The sequence below is a fragment of the Ctenocephalides felis genome, unplaced genomic scaffold (genome assembly GCF_003426905.1).
Source record: "Ctenocephalides felis isolate EL2017-DRISC unplaced genomic scaffold, ASM342690v1 CF-g0.4_SCAFFOLD_03571, whole genome shotgun sequence".
In the NCBI taxonomy this organism is placed as follows: domain Eukaryota; kingdom Metazoa; phylum Arthropoda; class Insecta; order Siphonaptera; family Pulicidae; genus Ctenocephalides; species Ctenocephalides felis.
This window is the reverse complement of record NW_020539725.1, coordinates 14620038-14643866: the sequence shown is the minus strand read 5'-3', so window position 1 is coordinate 14643866 and position 23829 is coordinate 14620038. Positions and strand designations below refer to the sequence as shown.

General features: G+C 28.5%; 1 protein-coding gene across 1 annotated transcript in view; it reads left to right on the top strand.

Annotated features, from left to right (window-relative positions):
• Positions 1-22969, top strand: part of LOC113385671 (myotubularin-related protein DDB_G0290005-like) — a 268319-nt gene extending 245350 nt beyond the window's left edge. The window contains exons 5-8 of the mRNA XM_026623515.1: positions 15886-16062; positions 20006-20433; positions 21170-21268; positions 22313-22969. Coding sequence (XP_026479300.1) covers positions 15886-16062; positions 20006-20433; positions 21170-21268; positions 22313-22969 — 1361 coding nt within the window. The remainder of the gene's footprint in view (positions 1-15885; positions 16063-20005; positions 20434-21169; positions 21269-22312) is intronic.
• Positions 22970-23829: the final 860 nt, after the last annotated feature.

Sequence of the window (23829 nt, the reverse complement as noted above, 5' to 3'; positions counted from 1 at the left end):
TTATTTATTTGAAGTATATAAGCTAGAATTAGAATTAAAATCCGCATTATTTTTCAATCATTAATTTATTTTTTTTGGAAATGAAAATAAAATTAAATAAAAAAAATTCTTTCCTCAAAAGCAATTGTTTCGTCAACACAAGCAGAAAGTTTTTTAAATCATTCAAATCGGATGCTTAATTCTCCCAAAAACTGCCATTTTTTGCACATTTTGCTTTATATCTTCAAATCAAATCGGTTGATTCGTTCTCTTAAAAACTGACATTTTAACACTTTTTGCTGTATATCTTCGAAGCCGCTGGACCTGTCTTTATCAAAAACTAATCAACACGTCTCCTCATCACTAGGAATCGAATGTTTTTTGAACCATTCAAATCGGATAATCCGTACGATTTCGGCGTCGACGAAAATTTGTCTCCACACATACACACACATCCATTTTTTCTGAGGTATACCAAAATGTTCGGAAACTTCTGAAACGTAAAGATATGCAAAAATTTTCATTTTTGCTTTTTGGCCCATTACTTTAACTTAGCCTACGAGAAGTTAAAAAAACATTTTGAATTTATTTATAAGTAAGTCACTTTTATTAATTAAGATAAGTAATTCTTATCTCATGTATTTTTAATACAATAGTACCCTGGCCTACGATTGACCTGATTGCTTTGACATACGAGCAAAATTTAGATAAGAACTTTGAACAAGTAAGAACTTCTTTAGAAAAACGTTAAAGGGGGCGCACATTAATCACGTGAGGTTTTTAGGGGGAGGGGGAGTTTGACAAAAAATCACGAATTATCACGTCGGGGAGGGAGGGTATAGTAAGATATCACATGTATTTATTTTTTAACTGACTTTTTGAAAAAAATCAAACATTTTCAAAAAAGATTCAAAAATTTTACAGATTTATCACGTAACTAAAAATACACGTGATGTGTGGTGCGGGAGGGGGGGGGTAATTTTGAATATCACCATATATCACCAAGGGGGAGGGGGGGTCCAAAAATCCTTAAAAACTCGCTCGCGTGATTAATGGACGCCCCCAAAGGCAAGATGAACATATGAAAAATTTCGTCAATTGTTACAATTATTTAACAATGTTATGGGTCTTAGAATATTATTAGACAGGTACACTTCTTGTAAATATTCCTCAAGTGTATATATTGAATCTCTAGTGTTCACTAATTTTCCAATATGAATTAGCTTAATACCCATGTAAACTTTAAGAAACCTCGTACCCATAACATACGAAGACATAATGCCGTCATTCTTGTTTCTCGGGATTAGTATCACACATCTCGTGGCACACATCGGTTGAAGCGATACCTCGAGCGCCAGAAGAGGGATACAAGAAGGCGGATGTTGCTGTCCGCATGCAACAAAGGTCGTAAATAATCAATCATTGACTTATAAGTGTATAAATTACAGTGTTGTTCTTACCACGTTTGTGATTTATGTCGATATCAAAAGCAGTTTTCTCTTTGTTTTGGCAACAGATGTTTAGAAGTCGGACACATGCACACCTACTACTAGTCAGAACGACATTGATCTCTATTTCTTTGTAGTAGATATTGATGTTTCTTGTTCTAAAGACGAATGCATGGTTGAATTGTAGATAAAGAGCAACATAAGCATCATCCCACTCGTGTATTTGTCTTCTTTGTGATATTATCTCAAATTATTTGCAATGGGTATTAAGTGTTTCATGAAAAACTTAGCTTACTGTAGGGTGGGGCAGGGCACAAAGGTTCAATTTGACTTTCAGCAATTATGCTGTGAAAACCACACCAACTACAGCGAAACAAATGACACATATCAAACAAACTTTTTGAATATAACTTTGTTCAATAAAATTTACAGATAATACGTCATTGTAGAACTATGTTATTAACTTCCCGTCGGGCAAGTTATAGTAATAGCAAAAAAATCGAATATGAAATATTTTGCATATCTTTACATTTCAAAAGTTTTTGAACATTTCGGCATACCTTAGAAAAAATGGATGTATGTATGTGTGTGTGTATGTATAAGTTTGGATACAATTTTTCGTCCACGATTCAACCGATTTGGATAATTCAAATAAAACCTTATTTCTATTGATAAAGAGACGTACTGTTTAGTTTTTGGCAAAGGCAGGTCTAGCCGTTTTTACGATACGGGGCAAAAAGTGCCAGAAATAATAATTTAATTTTTGAGATACTGGAGAGTCCGATTGAATGATTCAAAAAACATTTTATTTGTATTGACAAAATGTACTTATGAAGTTTTTACAAAGGCAGGCATCAAATTAACAGGTTTTTTTATAGAAATTTTAATAATAAAAACAAATTTTGTGTGCATTTCTGTGGGTTCCATACCATTGTTTTCCGCTAGTATGCGACTTCCGGGCTTCGATATATTGGCTCCAACTCAGCGCGATTGCTTTAAAAAAAATTTCAAAATTTCCAAAAATTTCAAAATTATCGAAACTCGAATTTTTTCCAATTTAAAAAAAAAAACGTTTTTTTTTATTTAATTTCTGGTACGGAAAGTTTCAGCAATTTGTCTTACAATTAGGGCAGAAGGCCATGCACCACTAGTTTTTGTTAATTTTCAAAAATGTGTCATAGGGCCTTTTTTAACCTATAGGCGGAGTAAAAAGTGAAAGCCAGGAGGTGAACAGATTCCCCATTCTATTTTTATTTCTGAAATACAATTATTGCAAATAAAGTGAATACAACTTCTGTTTTAAATACAAATTTTTGGGCACATTTTTAAAAAGATCGCTCTGGATACAACCTCCATGCAACTTCAGAATAATTTATCAGAGTCGAAATAACTATTGATTTATTTTATCTGTTGTAAAATTGCTTTTTTAACTTATTTTATATTTTTATTTATAAGTTTTGTTGTTTACACCTTACCAGTGTAAAGGTGCAGATGGCCCTCTAAATACAATAACCTCTACCAGAGGTTAACCTATTCCAGAGGTTATATAAATAAAGATAAAAAAGACTGTTCAAACCATCTTAAAAATAACAATCCATCTTATAAAGCAATTAAATAAAGTATACTTAAAATTATATTAAACTCAATAACCGTGTTTAAAAACAAGAAGACCAACAACTAAAAAAAATTTTGGTACACAATTAACAATGCGGCCAATATTAGGGCGATTGCTGATTATACATCTATCATACTTCTACTTTCAAAAATTATTGTCAAAAATGTACTAGATTTGAGATATTGTTGGCTTTTTACCCACGGCCCTTTAAGCCTCTCTCTGCCCTAACACACACACACCGACACATGTATGTATATACATATGTATGCAGTATTGATGGACAGTCGAAAATAGAGCACCTGAAATTCATTAATAAAACAATTTTTTTATCATATACATTTTTACCATGCTCTCGATGATTTTGCTGGGTGGCGATTTTTTTTTAAAAAGTACATAAGTTATCGCTATTGCACTTTTTTCTTGCTTGGCTAAAATCTGACTGCCACTTCGACAATTGCAAATTTCAATCAAGTTTTGAGGAAGAACTTATCGGAGTCACCTCAGATATTACATCTCTATCTCAACTTAACATTAACTCGTTGGAATAAACCATCTTATCTCAGCGTAAGATAATTTATTTTAATTCATATTTGGATTTTTTTTTATTTCTTGAACTCTAAGCTCACAAATTGCTCACCACAAATTTATTATTCAATAATATGCATCTTCATTCAACTTATATTTAATAAGCTTTTCATACACGATGATATACGAAATATATATACTATATACTATAAATACTATAAATATATATACTATAAATATATATAATAATATACGTGTATGGAATCAATACGAAATCGGAAATGACTGCGGATGCAATAAAATCATTACACAGAATTTATATACATATAAATCCAGAATAATGTTTGTTATAACTTTTTATAGTTAATATTATTTGTGGTTTTGTCTTTTGTATTAGTTTATACTTTTTTGAGTAATAAGTTTTTCCTTGATAAATGTGCCAATATGACCCATAAAGTTACGAAAGTTTGGTAATATTAACTGTATATTCAATGTGTTTTCGTGAAGTTTTGATTTTGCGAGAGTATTTCCCGTTTATAAATCATATAAAATTTATAATCAGAATTCATATATTTGAAAGTTGTGGTTTCCCGGGATATAATAAATTTCAGAATAAAACTTTTTTGAATTTTCTATTTTGTGTTCTCTTTTTTGTACAATTATCTACGTATAAATTATTTCAAGCATACAATTATGTGCATAAAAACTTAATGTTAGGTGTTGCGCAATAATCGACATATCATCATATGAAATTTGCAAACATGTGATTTAACCAGCAAATTAAAGGGCTAGAGAATTGTATCACGCGATATTTTAACATATTATTAGTTAAATGATATTGTCTGTCAGTTCGACATTGAACTAATGGAATTGACGTTATATGTACTTGACAGTTCTTGTACAACTTGTTTAATTATTTTTATTTATTATTTTCAACAACGTTTTAGCTTGGTTAGTTAAAAGGGAAAGCCAAGGGGCAAAAAGAGTAACCACTCTATTTTTAACTTAAAAGAGATTTTAAGAACAAGAAAATTAAAAATAATAATTTAAATTTATTTGTAAATCTATTAATCAAAAACATTTATAAACTCTTACCACTCTCATAAGCAAGAAACTTTGGTAGGTGTTCCTGTTAAACGTTTTAGCTTGCATCAGACATTTTAGAGTTTCGAATTGCTCACCGACTTTTAAAAATTGTCTTCCTTTTTTTTACAATTAATTCTAATGAGATTCTAATGAGTTCAAATTCTAATGAGATTTGGTATCGATGAATATCAGCTTACTTTAGATTTTCTAATTAAGGTCCAACAACCAGCTTCTTTAAACTTGTATACTTAAACCGTGATCTTTGCTTTTGAAAGAGAAATGAAGTGTCTAATATAAACCAAATCGAAAATTTTAATTTGAATATTAAAATAACAGAGTATTAGTGAATCACTTATTGGAATGACTACTATTTGATTAACGAAATTTGGAACAATAATTACATGTGTGTGTTTATAAGTGTGTGTATTGTATGTGTATGAGTGATATAACATTATAGAATGTTATTTTCATTGATTGCTGTTGACAAATATATAATTTAAAAAAATAACACTATGAAAACTTCTAAATTATATTAACGAATATGTCTGCACCTTCATCTGAACTGCCTGTGTCTTATTATCTCAAACCATTTTGATACATATTCTTTCCACATCAATATATTTTTGAAATTTGTATGATATGTGCTTTATTTAATTAAAATTCAACGATCGCTTCATATTCTTCAAATCAGCAAGCATTTAATAAATGTTTTTATGGAAATTATTGTAATCACTTTGCAATATATGCAAAGTCTCATTTTCTCAAATATGAGTAAATTTATTGTTATTTCGGAATATTAAGAAAAAATGAAAAATAGGTTTCTCATTTATTATAATTTATGATTGCAAGTATCATAAAAAGGCTCGAAAATAATAATGATTCAAGAGTGCCATGAGAATATACGATAGGCCACCTTTGGGAAAAACTCAGATGCTACAATACCTAATATCAATATATATATTATGTATGACAATAATATATTCATGAATTTAATAATATCTCCAAGGTTTTCATCATTTTTAATTATTATTTAAAAAATTATCGAATATTTGAGGCCAAACATATTGCAAATACCATGTGTTTCCATTGTTTGTTTCCATTGCTTGAGAGTTTCTAATTGAATTTTGAATTATCTGAATTCATGACCTTGATATTTACTTTATTATTATACAGTCATAAATAGTTGACCTAAAATCAGTAATTGGAGCCTAATTAACGTTAAATAGGTAAGAAATTGGAATGGTCATGTTATAGCTCCAGGCTAATTTAACAATTACGGTTATATTTACTATTATTAGCGATAATCTAATGGAGTTACATAAGATCGATTACAAAGTAAATTTATTAACTGTACTTTTAATTTGCATTTTTCTAACCTCAGGTAAAAATAGTAGAACTTCATATTGACTAGTTCTTTTCAAATAATTTGGCCCCTGATATAAATAATATTTCGGCAAATTATGAGAGATACATTTACGTGAAATATATTATTCAATATATCAGCTACGTCGTAATTTAAACTTATTATTACATCGCATAATCAATGAAAGCATTCATGTCTAAATATTGTTCAAACGAAAGTTTCTCAAGGCACAGGATAATTGAAAGGTTATCTAAATATAAAAACTGAGTGTAATAATATTTACATGGTTTATCATCATTATAAAGATTTTATATGTATATTACAGTGTTATTTCTTTATATAAAGCGAGAATAGAATACAATACAATATTTTGCATATGATTTATATTTTTCGGAGTATTTTGAAACAGAAAAAGTTACCATTATTTAATTTTTTTTTTATTAATTAATAAACAGCAATCAAAATTACATAAAATTTTATAAGCTATCTGCTATGGATTATTTAAATAATATTAAATTTATTTTTTTCAATTTACTTAAAATTTTAACGACTCCTATAAATTATTTGCAAGAATCTAATTTATGAGCATATTTAATATTAAATAATTTTTATTTTTAATTATTGGTTTTGAACCTATGGGCCACCATACTGTTTCATTTACTATTTACATACATTTGTATAACTTATTACATTTCTATCTATTCAATGTTCTATATCATATTACTTTCAACTTAACATTTTTCATCCGTACTTCAACCAAAATCAATCTCCATATTATTTATTCTTTATATATTTATACTTCTATATACCTATACCTATAGGTAATACCTAGAAAAAATCGTAATTTTTTTTTTTTGAAAAATTTTGTTTTTTGATGTAAAAAATAAATACGCTCGATATATTACTAGAGCCTCCCCTCCCCCACGTGATATCACGTGATTTTTTATCAACCCCCCTTTAAAGCTCACGTGATTAGGACGCCCCCTTACGATCTTTAAAAATAATTACAAGGATTTTGAATTTTTTATAAAAATTTTGGCCACATAAATGAAAATATTATTATGTTAATATTTTTGTTTTAATTATTTACAAATCTTAAATGAAAGACAGATTTTACTGCTTTTCGATTTAAGATTAAAATTTTAGTAATAGTTTAGTAATAGATTATTAAATGAATTTTTAGCACTTTTGTACTAACTTTAATTCATTAACTTTATTTCCAATCATTCAAAATCTGATGTCTGAATTATATACATGGTTTGAATTGAAAAAATCTGGCTTGTGAGGTGTTATCAAATTTACAAATTTCCAATAAACGTTTTTTATAGATATAGTATTAATATGTGGACCTAACTTCATTGTGGTTTTTTCTCATGATTCCAAAAGCTATTGAAAATTCCTTGTTTTTTAGAAATACAATAAATACTTTTTCAGATAGGTGAATTCTGGCAGATAATTTAATTTGGGTATTGACAGTGATTTAAATATTCAATAGAAACAATAGCAAAAAGTCATATTATGTATGTATATTACCTGTAAAATATTTAGGGGCCAATTGACAGCCTCGGGCTGAAGTCATGCACCATTGCTCGGTGTATTCTTTATATCTAATTACATATTACTGACCTGAAATCTCACGCTACTCATAAATATAATAATTAGCAAGACAAACATAATTATTACCACTGAAATAAACGTGTTCGTGAAATAATTATGTTCAGAAATGCTGATAATAACCGAAAGCTAAACGAAATTGTTGCTAATTGAATGGAATGATTCGAATTTGTTAGGAATTTTTAGTTTTTGCATGTAATTTTACATTGCATTGCAAACTTCTTTATTATTTACAATTTCTCTATTTTTTATTTAAATGATACTATGTTTTTTTTTCAAATTAGACATTTTATACATTTGTTGCATTGAGCAACATTAATTGTTTTGAGTCGAAGTGCGTTTTTTCTTCGAAACGTGATGGAATGATTTGAATTTGTTAGGGGAGACTGGGTACGACTGTGGCACTTCTTTATCAGCAATATTTTGTTAATTTATCAGTTTAGCTGGGAGAAAAGTAAATTAAATATTAATTTGAGCATTTGTCTACGTGGAAATACTGAAATACTAAAATACGATGGATTAGTCATAAAATAAAATCATACAAGAAAAGGGATAAAGGACAAAACACCTAAATAGTTTATAACGAGTTTTATTGATCATTCAAGCAAAGCTTATAAATATAATATATAAACAAAGTCAAGAAGATATCTTTGTGAAATCTTTTTTTTCTTATAATTAATCATCCTTTTTCTTTCTTTCGTATTTAGTCTTAATTTAGTTAATTATCTGATTAATGTTTACCTGAAAAGGACAATAAATACATGGCACAACCGTACTCAATGCACACTTTTAAAAACAAATCATCAGTTATGACTGAGCTAAACTATCTACGCAAAAACTAATTGCTGGTAATTAACTACTAATGTTCAACTTATAGCAAAATAAGAAACAAAGTGATCAATCTGTATACAAGTAAAAGTTACTATTGAAAGAAATTGAACCAAAAAATAATTTTGACATTCTAAAAGCAAGGCAATAATGGAAAAACTTGTTCGAACAAACATACTTCATCTTCCTCGCTTTGAACCTTATCTCAAAATCGCACAAATCGTGACTACTGTACCCTGACACAAGCGTACCCAGTCTGCCCCATAATTCTTTTGTTTTTATGTATACTTTGACATTGCAATTACAATATCAAGCATCTTTAATTTTTTTTTCATTTATTTCATTTGTATGAAAATATTTATATTACTTAAATGTGAATTGCATACATTTGTTGCATTAATTAACGTTAATTGCGTTTTGAGTCGAAGTCCATTCTTCCTTCGAAACATGATTTTGAATACAACTTGTGATCTCTTTATAAGTCTTAAAGGTAATTATATTTTGCTATCGATTCCTAACCAACCAGTTTTTATCAACTTTTAAAGCAGTGTGTATTTAATGCAAAGGTATTTGATATCGATTTGTTAAATAAACTTGAGCTCTATTAGTTCGAATCGAATGCGGGTCTTGTACCAGCCGGTACAATTGAATCCGAGGTCGTTGATTCATTTATATTGAAAAAACATTATTGGAAACATGGAACGTCATGTTTAAAAATCAGTAAATAGTAATAGTAAGTGAGAAAAGCAATAGTAACAGTAATGTTATTTATTATATGTGGGATTTATATCATTTAGTTTATCCTAAGCCCTGCAGCAGAGTTAATGCACTTATCGTAATTTGAAAAAATCTATGTAACCTTTATGTTTTTTACTACATCAAACTTTCATTTGCTCTACTTTTGTTAAGGGAAAGGCGGGGCACAAAGGTCCAATTTGGTAATCCACTTTTATACTGTGAAAACCAAAATAACTACATCAGAACAAATAACACATATCTTACAAACAACTAGATAGTTGTTTCTGACACAAAACGAACTATGTTCAGTAAAATATCCAATTCATCATTGTGCTTTTGAATTATGCTTTTTTACTATTCTTCAAAATTATGTCATCTGGTTCTTTTTAACCCATAGGCGGTGTAAAATGGGACTGCCAAAGGTCAAACAGATCTTATGTCCTATTTTTAATTTTTATCGCAATAATAGCTACAGTATTCAACCAATGCAAAATATTAATTCTATGGGCATTTTTTGTACAAAGATAACACCGTATATAACTTTGATCTGGTATTTTACCAGAAATATTGATTAGCAGAGTTAGAATGAGTATTTATTTAATTTATATTTTATAAATTAGCTTTTTGAACTTAATTTTGTTATTTACTATTTTTCAATGTTTACACTCTTGCAAGGGCAAAGTTCAGTTGGTTTTTTCCTCCTCACCCACATGTTAGCTTTTATGAAGGTTATATAATAAAAAATGTCATACGTATATAATTTAAAAATAATAATACTTCTTTTAAAATAATTAAATAACGTATACTTAAAATATGTTAAGGTCTCGTACACTAGACAACAGTGCTCACAATATAAAAAAATTGTTATAGTTTATTGAATTTGATTTAAGGCAATGGCTGCAATGGCTAGTTACCATAGACATTACACTACATGGACTGCTAGTCCTCATATGTTTTTCGTTGTTATGTATACATACATATACATATGTGTATAATATATATATGTATAACATATGACATTTAATCAATCGAGAGTGTCCGCGATTATCGTCGGCAATGTTCGCTGAAACATGTGACGTCACACTCCCTTCTATATTTGAGCACTTATTTTGCGCTCGACTAGCAGTCCATGTAATAAATGGACTTTTAAATATTTTATACTTTTAAATAATGTTTTTACAAAATTCCTAACTTCACTTCTTTTTGAGATAATGGTGGTGGACATTTCTACCCGCGGATCTTTAAGCCCCGCTCTACCCTATTTATTAAGTATATTATTTCCATATTCCTGGAAGTTTCTGCAATTTGCCTTAAGGTGAAATGCCACTCATAACTACTTATTTTATACATTTAAAGCCTCAAAATGTTCTAAACTACTTAGCATTTCAGAATATTTTTTGTTTTTCTCCAAAAATTTTAATTCAAATAGCAAATGGTCACTGTTTTAAATGCGAATATGCTCGTCAATACACAAAATTCAATAACAGTTAAGTTGTAATTAGCAAAAAGATTAGTGATTAGAGAAAAACACATTATAACTTTGTCAGATCATAGATTGTCTTTTCATTCATTTACATATGTAGGTTTTGAGACAACTTTTTAGTGCCAATGAACAAGTATTTATAAACTTACAGCTACTATAATGACTAGACTGTCTATATTATTTTTTATATCATATTCAATCTATATAATATATATCCAATTTTATATTTTTCTTCTTCAATTTCTTTCAATTAGCTTTCTTCAATTTGACTTTTTCTTCAATTTTTGCTTTCATTTCGAGTTTCTAATTCTATTCAACCTTACATTTTTTTCTTCATTCTTCTTTTACTCTTAATTTTAACTCAGCTATTCGAATCCTGTAATTTCTATATTCACTTAATTTTTTTATTTAAAATCTGCTTAACAAATCCAATTCTAATCAATTTTGATTTAACTACATATATTTTTTCTTAAGTTCTAAGTAAATGACAGGATTCGATCCAAAGATCCCTGGCTATTGTATCGAACACGTTATTAAATGAGCTATGATCGCCACTTGTCAAGACTTTCCCTTGTTTAATGTTATTGCATATTATATTTTATAATTTGAATAATTGAATTTTATTTTTGTTTATTTATCTCATCCAAGGCAGAAATTTCTCGACAATAATATTTGTCTCATATATTCGTGCAGCTTTAAACGATGATATCAACTCAAATGTATGTAGCAACTTTTATAAGTATTGTAATATTATGTTGGCTAATTAAATTTATATACATATCTTTGTGATAATATAAAATTTTAATTGATATCCATAAGAATGTCCAAGTAATTTCATGTCATTGCTCAATACGCATTCGAGTAAATTTTACTGTTTACTTGGCTTGGGTATGCACGCTGTGAATCTTTTTACAAATCTGCAAAACATTAACTGAAGGAGCAAGATAGCGACTTAATGGGCTTAGGATTAATTTATTGATTCTATAACATAGATATTTGCTTATTAAGGAATTTGTTTGAAGTTTTTATAACTTCGTAGAATGATACCCGATATAATATACAGAGATTCTAAAGTATGAAAGGAATTTTTATGTCCGCCGTTTTTGTCTGTCTTTTACATTCTTTGCTATATTAAATTTACTAAAATGAAAATGAAAGATGTAAATTAAATTTATTCTATATCGTGAAAAACAGAATGAATCCAAATTTTTTTGATATATTTCGAAATAAGACTATTTTTATTTAATATTTAAACATGTCAGTATTTTTTTACTTCATTTTTCAATCGAAGCTGAAACTTTTGACTTCCCTCTCATAGTCATGATTCATTTGTATTGCTACTAGTGATTTATTTTTGAACTTCAAGTAGTGTGTGAAATAATTATTTTAAGAATATATATTAATCTGAAATAGTGCAAAATGATTTAGCGTTTTACTCTTGTATAGTTATAAGGTTGTATAAATCAAGTTACAATGGTAATTTTTTATAATCATTCTATATACATGATAAAATTGACCTTGATTTTTTCACGCAATTGGTCTCAAAATAATGTTTTTTTTTCAATTTAAATCTATCGTATATATCCGATATTTTTATAGAAGATACTTGAATAAATGACAAGATTATTATTATATAAATAAATAAAATATAATAATACTTTTTACCATAATATGTATCGATATGATCGGAATATTTAAATATTATATTTTTATTTATTAATTATTTTGTCAATCATGACTTATGAAGTCTTATAACAAAAAATTTTGAGAGGTAACTAATAAATAACTAAATAAAGTACTTATAATATGAAAAAATACCAAAAAAAATAAAAAAACTGAAGGTAAATAATAAATTTCAGTAAGAAATAAAAGTAATATTATAGATGGGTGTAATGATAGTGCAATATTAATAATAAACTAATCAAAATAAATAAATTTCGTAAAGATAAAAAATATGCAAATATAATAGGTGAGCCAATAGCAAACATTTCAATATTTAAAAAACTAATGGTATAGTTTGGATAGTAGTGCTCTTCGAAGAAAAAGAATTTCAGAAAAAATTCTAAATATAATTTTAATGAAAATTATTCGTTTGTTTTTCACTTTTTTCTAAAACATAAAAGGCAATGTTTGAAAATTCAGAATAAGACTATTTTCTTTCGTTGTTGTTTGATTTGGTTGTGAGCACTCTTGTTTATTTTACGAGACCTTAATAAAATTTTTAAGTATACGTTATTTAATTGTTTTATGAGATGTATTGTTAATTTTAAGTTATTTTCAAAAGTTTTTTCCCCCAAAGCTTCTATAAAAGCTTAAACATGGATGGGGTAAAAAAGACCAACGGAAACTTTACCCTGACAAAGGTGTAAACAATAAAAAATCGCAAATAAAAAAGTAAATTAAGTTAAAGAAAAAGGAATTTTACAAGAAATAAATTAGATAAATAGTTATTCCAACTCTGCTGATGAATATTTCTAACGAAATACCAGAACACTGTTATATACAGTGTTATATCTGTAAAAAGTGCAAGAAATTTATTGGTTAAATAATGTAGCAACTACTTCGTAAAATTTCTTTAAAATTAATATTAAGACATCGGACCTGTTTGTCACATTTTACCCCGCTTATGGGGTAAAAAGGACCGGTTATAAATTTTTGAAAAAACAGCAAAAAACATCTACAATGATGAATTGCCTAGAAGTACAAATATGTATTAGTTGAGAGTTTTACTGAACATAGTCAGACAGTTGTTTGATATGTGTTATATGTTATGATATAATTGGTTTGGTTTTCACAATATAATTGCTCAAATTCAAAATGGACCTTTGACCTACCCTACTCTATATATTTATTCGAAACCGAATTATAAAAACTTGGTAATGTAAATTATTAATTCCAATGCAAATATAAGTGTGGCATAACATTAATATTAATAATGTCATTTTGCTCAGGTAGTGTATTTTTATTTTAACTTAGAAACTACTTATAATTTATCATTCATCATTTTAATCTGACATGATCGTATATTCTCGGCGTGAAAATAACAACTAATAAGAGAGAGCTTGAGCTTGAGCTTTTTTTTTTATTAAGGATCGAATAATAGCTGAAGTTATTAATGCTTCTAATATAACTATTTAGATGACTAGTAGATATTGTAGATAAATGTAAATTTATATCTGCATAAATTATCCTTATTTGTTAAAAATGAATGATTTTTAAATGTTCGTAGTTGTTGATGTTCCAATAAAATGAACCTTACCTTTTTACATGTTTATTTTTTCTACAAATATCGCTTCAAATTGGTTGAAATTGATTTTCTAATTTCTAATTTTCGTATCGTTTTAAAAGAACGCTTTTTTTTCCAGTGTTCAATTATATCTAGCTATTAAATTATATTCTACTTACATCAGATCTACATCTATAAGTTTTCCTTGTTTATTTTCTAATATGAATCACAAATATTTTACGGCGTTGACGCTAAACATATTACAGCAACTCGAGTAACTGTTAAATTAACGAGAAGAATATAAAATATAAAAAAAACTTGCGCCGTCATGCCAGACCATAATATGTAATTCTGTTGTTAAAGATATAAAATGAACGTTACACAGAAGAGCATCAACTGTATCCTATATTATTAAAACATAATTGTATGATACATGAAATCATAAAACATTACGTATTATTTGGGACAAAGATCTTACGCATGTAAAGTGAATACTCAAAAATATAATAGTTTGTTTCACAATTGGAAGCTTTGGAATTAGTAGATATAGTTATAGATAAAGTGCATTTTGTCCGATTACTTCGGAAAAGGCAATCTTTTTTTTTTTAATTTATAGCAATCTTTTTTTTTAAATGTAGGGCGGGGCACAAACGTCCAATTTGATTTTGAGCCATACTATTTTGAAAACCAAACCAATGATATCACAAAGAATAACACACATCAAACAAACAACTATTTGACTATATTCAGTAAAACTTCCAGCTAATTCAATATTGTAGAAATGTGTTCTTTGGCTGTTTTTCCAAAATTTGTCACCTGTTTTTTTTTACCTCATGAGCGGAGTAAAATGGGATGGTTAGAGGGCAAACAGATTCAATGTCTTCTTTTAATTTCAAACAGATTTTGCAAAATAATAGCTACATTATTCAACCAATGCAAAGTATAAATTTCATTGGTACATTTTTTACAGAAATAACACTATATATAACCTTGATCTGGTAATTTGTCAGAAATATTCACCAGCAAAGTTGGAATAAGTATTTATTTAACTTTTATCTTTTAAAATTGCTTTTTTTAACTCAATGTACTTTAATTGCTATTTTTGATTCTTTACACCACTGGTAGTTTAAAGGTTTAGTTGGTTCTTTTTAACCCACCCACGTGTTCATAGAGGTTATATAAAAAAAACTATTGAATCTAGCTTAAAATTAACAATTCATCTTATAAAACAACTAACTAACATATACTTAAAATTTTATAGAGACTTCGTAAACTAAACAACAGTGCTCACGACCAAAAAAATTACTTGAATGAAATTACTTTTGTCATGGATTTTCAAATATTGTCTTTTATCTCCTGAAAGCAACGTAGCAAGATTGGGGCTGGTTGTACATCTGTTTCCATCTACTTTCAAATATTGTTGATAAAAAATTATTTACTTTACTTGTTTTTGAGATATCGGTGGTAGATTTTTTTATTCGCGGACCTTTAAGCCCCTACTTCAAATCATAAAATATTTTATTAGGTATTTTTTTTAGGAAAAATATAATTCTAAAGTTAATAGCAATGTATTTTAAAAGCTCATAGCAGAATCTTTAAAAACTTCTAGCCAATCGCATATAGAGATTTAAATTTATTTAAACTAATATAATTTAACATAATTATGAAGATGACCGATTAAGTATGCAAAGTACAAATATTACATTTATATTATATAAAAGCTTTATGTAAACGTACACGCGTGGAATAAAACAATAATTTTAAAAATATAAATGTTGCTGTTATAACAAGTTGGCATGATACTTTCTTTTACTCTACAAACACCAACACCAAATACATTTGCTTGTATCATTATTTTTTATGTTTCAAATGAAACCATTTTGAGTATTTACATGAATAGTTTTAAAAATATTCTTAAATTTTAATATATACTTGATTTTGATAAATACTAAATTATTAATGTATATTTTTTATTTGCAGGAATCCAAGACAGTGGCTTTTCAACTGACGCAGCGTCAACGTCCAGTAAAGAATCTAGCAGCACGACCCCATCCGCCACACACAGCACTGGAGTCGTGCACGGACCAGGACCTGGACAAGGTGCCAATGTTGCCCTCGACGAACTATGGTCGCTTTTAGACGTTATTCATAGAAAAGGTAGGCGATTAATTTTAAAGATACATTTATAATTTTAAGGATTTTGAACATACATTTATAGTTTGAAAAGAATATCCGTTAGCCAAACATCAATCTTACGCGTTTCTGTCTAGAACTTTCAAGAGTGTATATGAGAAGGAAGGTTTATGCTTTTTTCAATATAACAATATTATTTCTTTTCGTTTTCTGATATTAATTGAAATATAAATATGTATTTATGATCATTTAGTTTAAAGGAACTAGATATAAATGGATTTTTCCTTAAGACAAGTTGCATAAACTCCCCGTTTATAAAATCTATACAATCAATATGAAATCAGACTCAGCATTTTCTAAAACTGTGACGATAGAATTTTGAAATTTCGACACTCTCTAATATTCCAAACATTAGTGATCTTTTATAATTAAACAAGTTTCCGTAAGTCTGTACTGTTTCAGAATTTCGTAGGGACTATGAACCTTATCATTATATAAATTTTCGTGAAAATCGTCAAATTTTTTTATTCAACTATCTATTACAAAGAAACAGTTCGGCTGATATTTACCAAGAAACTAATCAACACGATTCCAAACTGATGTCTTTCGAACAGTTTCGGAATTTTTATCGGTTCAGGATTTTGGGCCAATACATGTGCAATAAATTTTGATTTTTTTTAACTAATTCTAAAGAAACGGCTCGGCCAATCGTCACGCATAATTAATCAACACGAATCCTTACAGAGTTACATCAAACGGCTTACAAAATGTTTATATTGGTGCAATCATTTTTGAGGAAATATCAACGAAAAGTTAAATGTTGACTCATAATATTTTTTCAATTTTGGTGTAAAAAAATCTAAAAAAGACTACTGCAAGAAAACATAAAATTGGCAAGTCAGATTTTCTCACGTAAATATAACCTTCTCTTTTAGAAAGTTAACAATAAATAAATAATATAATAACTAAATATCTTTATCAATTGTAAGGGCATTACAAAATCAAATGGTTTTTATTTGCCTTTTTATGAAATAAATAATTGACATTTTCATATCTATGAATTTTATAAATAACTTTATATAACTGAACTTTTTCAATAATTCGATAATTTATTATAACATTACTTGAAATAAGTAAATATATTTTTTCTGTAAGTTTGCTAACTAATGAAGGTATATTTATTAACAGCTAGGTATCAATAACGTCTTTCTTAACACGTTAATCGCCACGATAATATCTCCAAAATTTTCACATGGGCCAAGGCGACTTTATTAGATAATTTATTAGCTTTATAACTTTATTAAAATCAAGGAACTTAATTAATGCATCAAAGAAAAAAAAATGACAAAACTCCTGGAAAAACACTATTTTTGACGTCACACATATATGATAGATATGGCTCTCTATTAACGGTTATTTTGATGTAAATTTAACTACAATTTAATAAATTTTACAATTCTATATGAATTTTTGCGACAATATCGATTTTTATTTTGACCAACCTTGCTGATGCGATGTATTGAAACTTCCTGTTCTGCCTAATGTTCTTAATTTGCGGTTCGGTTTAACCAGAGCTAAATATTCAAAAATCGTAATAAGAAAGGAATTTAAATTACTATTTTGTAATCAATCCGAGCAATGAAAATTTCTTGTCCTTGGATCAAAACACGAGTAAAACTATGTTACTCCCTCTGCTTTATATGTCACGCTCGGCTAAATATCAGCTTTTGAATTGTAACGCTCGTTCATTCCACATTCGGAAGTCGTAACAGGTGTGAAAAATAAAAATCATTCTTTTTTTCTGTGTTTAGTGATAAAGATTCAATAAAAATTAATGTCCGGACCAAATTTACATGTATGGGATCGTCGTGCACGGTACGTGATTTTAATCAACTCAAATCTTCGAGTCGGATTAAATGCTAGCCTAATTATTTTTACCACTTCTAAATATTTGCATAGTACTATTTACTTATGATATGATTTTATATAAAAAAGTGTTAAAGTTTATAAGTGCACATCAATTTGTTTTGACAAAATATTAGAAATAATTTTTGAAGTATCACTGTATCAGTTTCAGTGGATAGTAGACCTCAGGTTGGACTATGAAATTGAATCATTTAATACTTATTGAAATAGGCTTATATGAAGATGTGATGTGAAGTAAGATTATATAATAGCAACAAATATATATTATTTGCTATATTTTTAAGATTTACCAAAATCACCAGAAATTGATTCATTATATAACAGATACTACTTTTTGCTACTTTTTAAAATGTGTAACACAAAACTTAGACTAAATATTATGTGGTATTGGAAATATTATATTACATGGTATGTTCATTATTATTATGGAGATCTTTATATTCTATTGTAATTCTAAACTGTGAATTTGAAAATCTATACACTGTTTATTGTAATCTATTTAAATAGAAACTAGTCGATAACCAATGCAATCGTATAAGAAGAAATCATACAAAGACCTTTAGATTTAACAAACATGAACATATAGAACGCATATAAAATTTAGTTCAATTATTAACTTCGTTCCGGAGTTTGTTGTTAAGCACAATGAATAGTGCGACCGTTGGGAGAAAAATTACTAAAAGTTGTGTACAATGTTAGAATTCGTGTGATGATATTTTTGCTTGGTAATATTTAATAATTTAATTGTTGCTAGAAATATTATTTTAAACCGGAATAAACCAGTAACTATCTTGAAAAAAAGATTAAGCCCTAACAAGAAGTGGGATGCACACATTAATTTGCCGAAATTCATGACTAGTTTATCGAATTTTGGCATTTAGGTGTAGGTGTAAATCTCATGATAAATGTTTAAAATAGGTTAACGAAATAATAAATAATATTTTGAAACAAATTACCAATTTTAGCAGTGGTTGCGTTTTCTAATTCATTGTAAAACATTCGTTATTTAGTTGATAACTAATTCTGCCGTAAAATAAATAGACCAATATTATGGCAAGGCTATGTTATGTAGCAGTTTTCATATAAAGTGGTACTAAAAACTGTCAAAATCTTATGTGGTTTGCCGTGCAGTTAGGCATTTTAGATAGATGATCTAACCTAGAAAAGGCACAAACATTAAAGAATCTTATCTGCTTCTTTCTGATGTGTTATAATGTGTTTTGACAGTTTCTAGTATCATTTTATATAAAAAACGCAGTGTAACACAGCTTTGCCATAATATTGGTAAATTTTACGGCAGATTGGCCCATAAGTTTATGCAAGGATAAATTATGATGGGTATCAATTGATAGACAAATTTTTTGGCAAACACCATACAAAATATTTCAAACTATTATATTACTAGGTATGATAAATAAGTGTATTTAAGAATCTCATTCAACTTTTACATTTTATATTAATAACTACTCTGGTTTGCGGATTATAATCAATTTTATTATTAATTCCAATATATATTGTTTGTTTGGGCTCCTGTATTTTGAGGGTTACCATTAATTTCAAGCGCTTGGTTTTCTACTGCGATCGTCCAGCCATGACGATTTGTAATTCTGTAATGGTCGGACACAGTTTCACAATTTTTTATGCGTATGTATTTCTAGGTATGTCTAATATTGCAAATACAATCTAGAAACCTCGAATGCAGAGTGTAGATTTTTTGTTTCCTTTCATTATCATTTGCAATTAACATTATTTCTTATAATTTATATCATGCTCTTGACAATATCTAGTATTATAAGCCATCAGAAGATGAGATGATAATTGATTGTAAATTAAATTATATTTATTCCTAGTAATTGTTACTGTAACACTCTACGTTGTTTTCCAAGTTCAGTTTTAAATTTTTGAATTCTGATATTTTTTTATCTCCAGGTTTAAGAAAACATTTATTTAAATACCATTTTGGCAGTGAGTTTTTATAGTTCATTATTCCTATTTATTGTTGCACATAATTTATTTATATTTAATATTATTTTCCCCTCAGGCACACGTCTACGGGACGAAGCCCAGCAATTGCAGCAGCAGCAGGCGTCTTCCTGGACGCCAGGTGACCAGCTTCCTATACAGGCGAACAACGAACAGAATGGCCTCCATTTACTAAATGGCGGCGCTGAAGCATCTCGTCTTCGTATCGCATTGGACGAAGCTCTGAGACAAAGGGACGCACTTGATCAAGAATTACGCAAATTAAGACTATCTTCCAATGAAGATCAATATGAAAAAGACAGACAAGAAGATGAGAAGAAACTGGAAGAAGAGATTTCGTCCAGAATTTTAGATGACGCTTTAGGGCCATTGCAACTTCCACTGAAGGTTGAACCACCTGATAGGAACTGGGTTAAGGCTGTGTTGTTGGAAAATAGTGCACTGAGCTTGAAAAGACATTTATTGAATGCTTTAGCGAATAATAAGGTAAGAAGAAATATCATCTCATCAGAATCATACTATCGTAAGCTTTTCTAGATTTATGTCGAAGGGGCAGCTATAATTGAATAGCGCCCTATTTTTTTTTAATTGACTGTATCAGATTTTTTAAGAGTAGCTATAATTAAAATCACGTCATTGAAATGAATTAAATTTGGCATATGAAACCAATTTTTTGACACCATTATACATTTCTTTCCTGTAATATTTTAAAATACTTCGGAATTGGATTCGATGGATTTAACGTTTATTTAGCTGCTTAATGAATTTAATTTCGTTTTGAAACAAATAATGACTGACCTCAATGCAAAGATTACTTCAATTTTTCAATTGACTACTTGATTGAAATTGTTCGTATCTTCAATGAGCAATTATTTTATGCAAGAATAAAATCTATATAACATCATTTGATGTTGTCGTTATTACTCAATGTATTACAATATTTTTGCTGGGTGGTGAAATAATCTAATATTAACTGTGTACAATTTAAATTGAAAATGTTGTCTTGAACTATAAATACAAAATGCAGAATTATTTATTAAGAGGTTATTCTTTCTTTCATTGTCTACCATAGTTTTAGTAATTTAAATTATATAAAAATAACAGTATTCTATTAAAAATAATCTTACAGATTTTGTATTGTAATATCTATACATTATCATTTTTGAAGCATTTTATATTAATTTCATAGAATGAATAATACAAATGTTGTTTTTTATTATAGACATTACTGCACCGCTTGGAAATCTCAGACAGAGCAAGACGAGTGCTTGAAGATACTATTGCTAAGTACAGAGAAGAGGTTGATGATGTACATTTTCAGGTAAGTCATACAATAATTTCCTATTAATTCATACTACTTTAGATATGTCATAATAAATAAATGTGAATCAGTAATATTATGTGCATGAGTAAGCATAGATAAACTATGTGCTTACTAAGTGTATGTTAATGAAATAATAATCTGTGAAACCAAGGTAAAAGGTAGAACATTTCTTTGAAGTGTGAAGTGCCGAACCACGTTTTTCTCAGTTATAGGAATCATTTTTTATTCTGATATGCATTTGAATCACAATTAAGAAATATACAAAATTTATTTGCGTTCTGACTTGATACTTATGCAGTATTGATCCAAACTTAATTAAAAGTGATTAAAATTGTGTGTGAGTCTAGATCCTTAATAAGCATTAAGACTAGGCCTTTAACAACCACTTTTTGTAGGTCTGTAATAATTCACGATTGTCCGTTAAGAGTCTAAATCTAATAATAAGACCGTGAACTTAATAACTACTTTTCGCATATCTGTATTATTGCAGGATGCTCGTTAAGGCCATGAACTTTATCATCATACATACAAAGTTCCATGAAAATCGTCAAATTTTCAAAATCAGTTTAGGATTTTGGACAAATACGTGGATAATAAATTTTGGGATTTTCTACTATTGCTAAAGAAACGACCCATCGTCTTCATAACTAATCAATGCGAGTGCTTATAAAGTTTCATCCAATGGCTTTTAAATCTTAGGGAAACAGTGACGAAAATTTTTATATTGGAAATTAGCAATATACGGCTACAGGATTCTGTTTTATTATTTAGTGTCTTTAATAATAAATTCTTTTAACTGCTTATACTCACAATCAGTGTTAGTAACTTTATTTATAATTAAACCGCTCTTCGTGGACATATAATATTTTAAACTGTTTGGCTTGACTTTCAACCTTATCGCCATGCAAAGTTTTATCAAAATCCCAGAAGAGTATACCTAAGGTTCTCCTTGTCAGTATCAGTAATTAGAATTTCTTTTAAGTATTGATTGTTTTTAGTATTATTAATTAATATTTTTGTAAACATTATTGTGAATTTTAGCTGGAGGAAAAGAATATCGAACTTGAAGGAACGCGCGCACGGATTCGCATTTTAGAGAACAAAACTATAAACCGCTACAGTAGTTCTACCAACGTAGTCTTGCATGGAAAGGATATCACACACAACGATGGATTCAAGCCTATTTCAAATTCCAATCAAGGGCAGTTGATTGTAGTCAAGACACCAGCATCACCATACAGCAGTAGCACCGAATCGGCTCACGACGTGGATACAAATCACAACGGTTTCAATTCTACAAGTCCTAAACATAGGCCAAGTAGAATACCTCTACCTGGTCATTCCAGGACTGCTTCAACGACTCCGTCCAAGCTGAATGTTTCTCCAAATAGATCACTTAGCAGAGACTCCTGTAGAAGTGCCTCCAGCATTCCAATAGCCAAAACACCTCATACCACTATGAGGAACTTGAGCTCTCCAGTGCCTAGATTGAAAAGAGATTCCTTGACGGGGAGAATAAGGAATCATGATTCTTTATCTAGAGTGCGAGAAAAAAACTTAATTTCTAGCAACAAGAATGTTTCGACTTTGCACAAGAATGCAGGTTCCAATACGCATTTGGTTAGCGACAAGGTTAGGCAGCAGAAGATGCCCTTTTGGTCAAACTGGTTTAAAATGTTGGATAGCGGTGGGCAATGAGAATTTTTGAAGGGTGGTAAAAAATCTTGCCTTTTACATAATAGACTTGATAGAATTATTATTGTATTATTTATTTCTATTAATATTTGATATCTATATTTAGATCAATGAATGCTACATATATTTTCGGAGCGGTTTTTATCTAACTAATAATATTATTAAGAGGAACTATTGTAATTTTGCAAAAGTTTCCCAATAAATAAAAAAACAAAAGTATTGCAAACAAAAAATCAGTTTCAATAGCGTTATTAATCATAATTATTTGAAACATCAAGTTTTAATACTGCAAACAAACCATTATTTTATTTCATTTATCTGAGGATAAATTTGTTTGAAGATTTAAAAGACTGTTGGTTTGTTCATATGCATTTAATTATTTGGTACAGAAATATATTTTTTTCATCAATTTATCGAATGGTTAAAATTGAATAATGATTAAAAATGAGCAGCTCCTACTAAACTTATGATTAATTAATGTAGTTTCAAAAGACACAAACTATTGTTTGATAATTTGCATTCAAAATGTTTTCCTATAATCAAAAATTCATATATCTAAAGTATTGTAGAACTAGCAACAAAATGTTGAATTTGCTAAATAGACTAGTGATTTTTATAGATATTTTTAATGATCATCTGATCTAATAATACTTTAAATACGAATACTTAATTTGAAAAGCTGATTCTGGCCAACCGACTGTTTTGTAAATATGAATTTATTTAAAATATTAACCTATTAATCAATAACAGGTAATTATTTTAAGTGTGATGGACTAATGTATTTAATTTTACATTAAATATATATAGATTTGGGCACATAATTTCAAACTTGGTTTGATCTGTAAATTGTATGTCAGTATGTG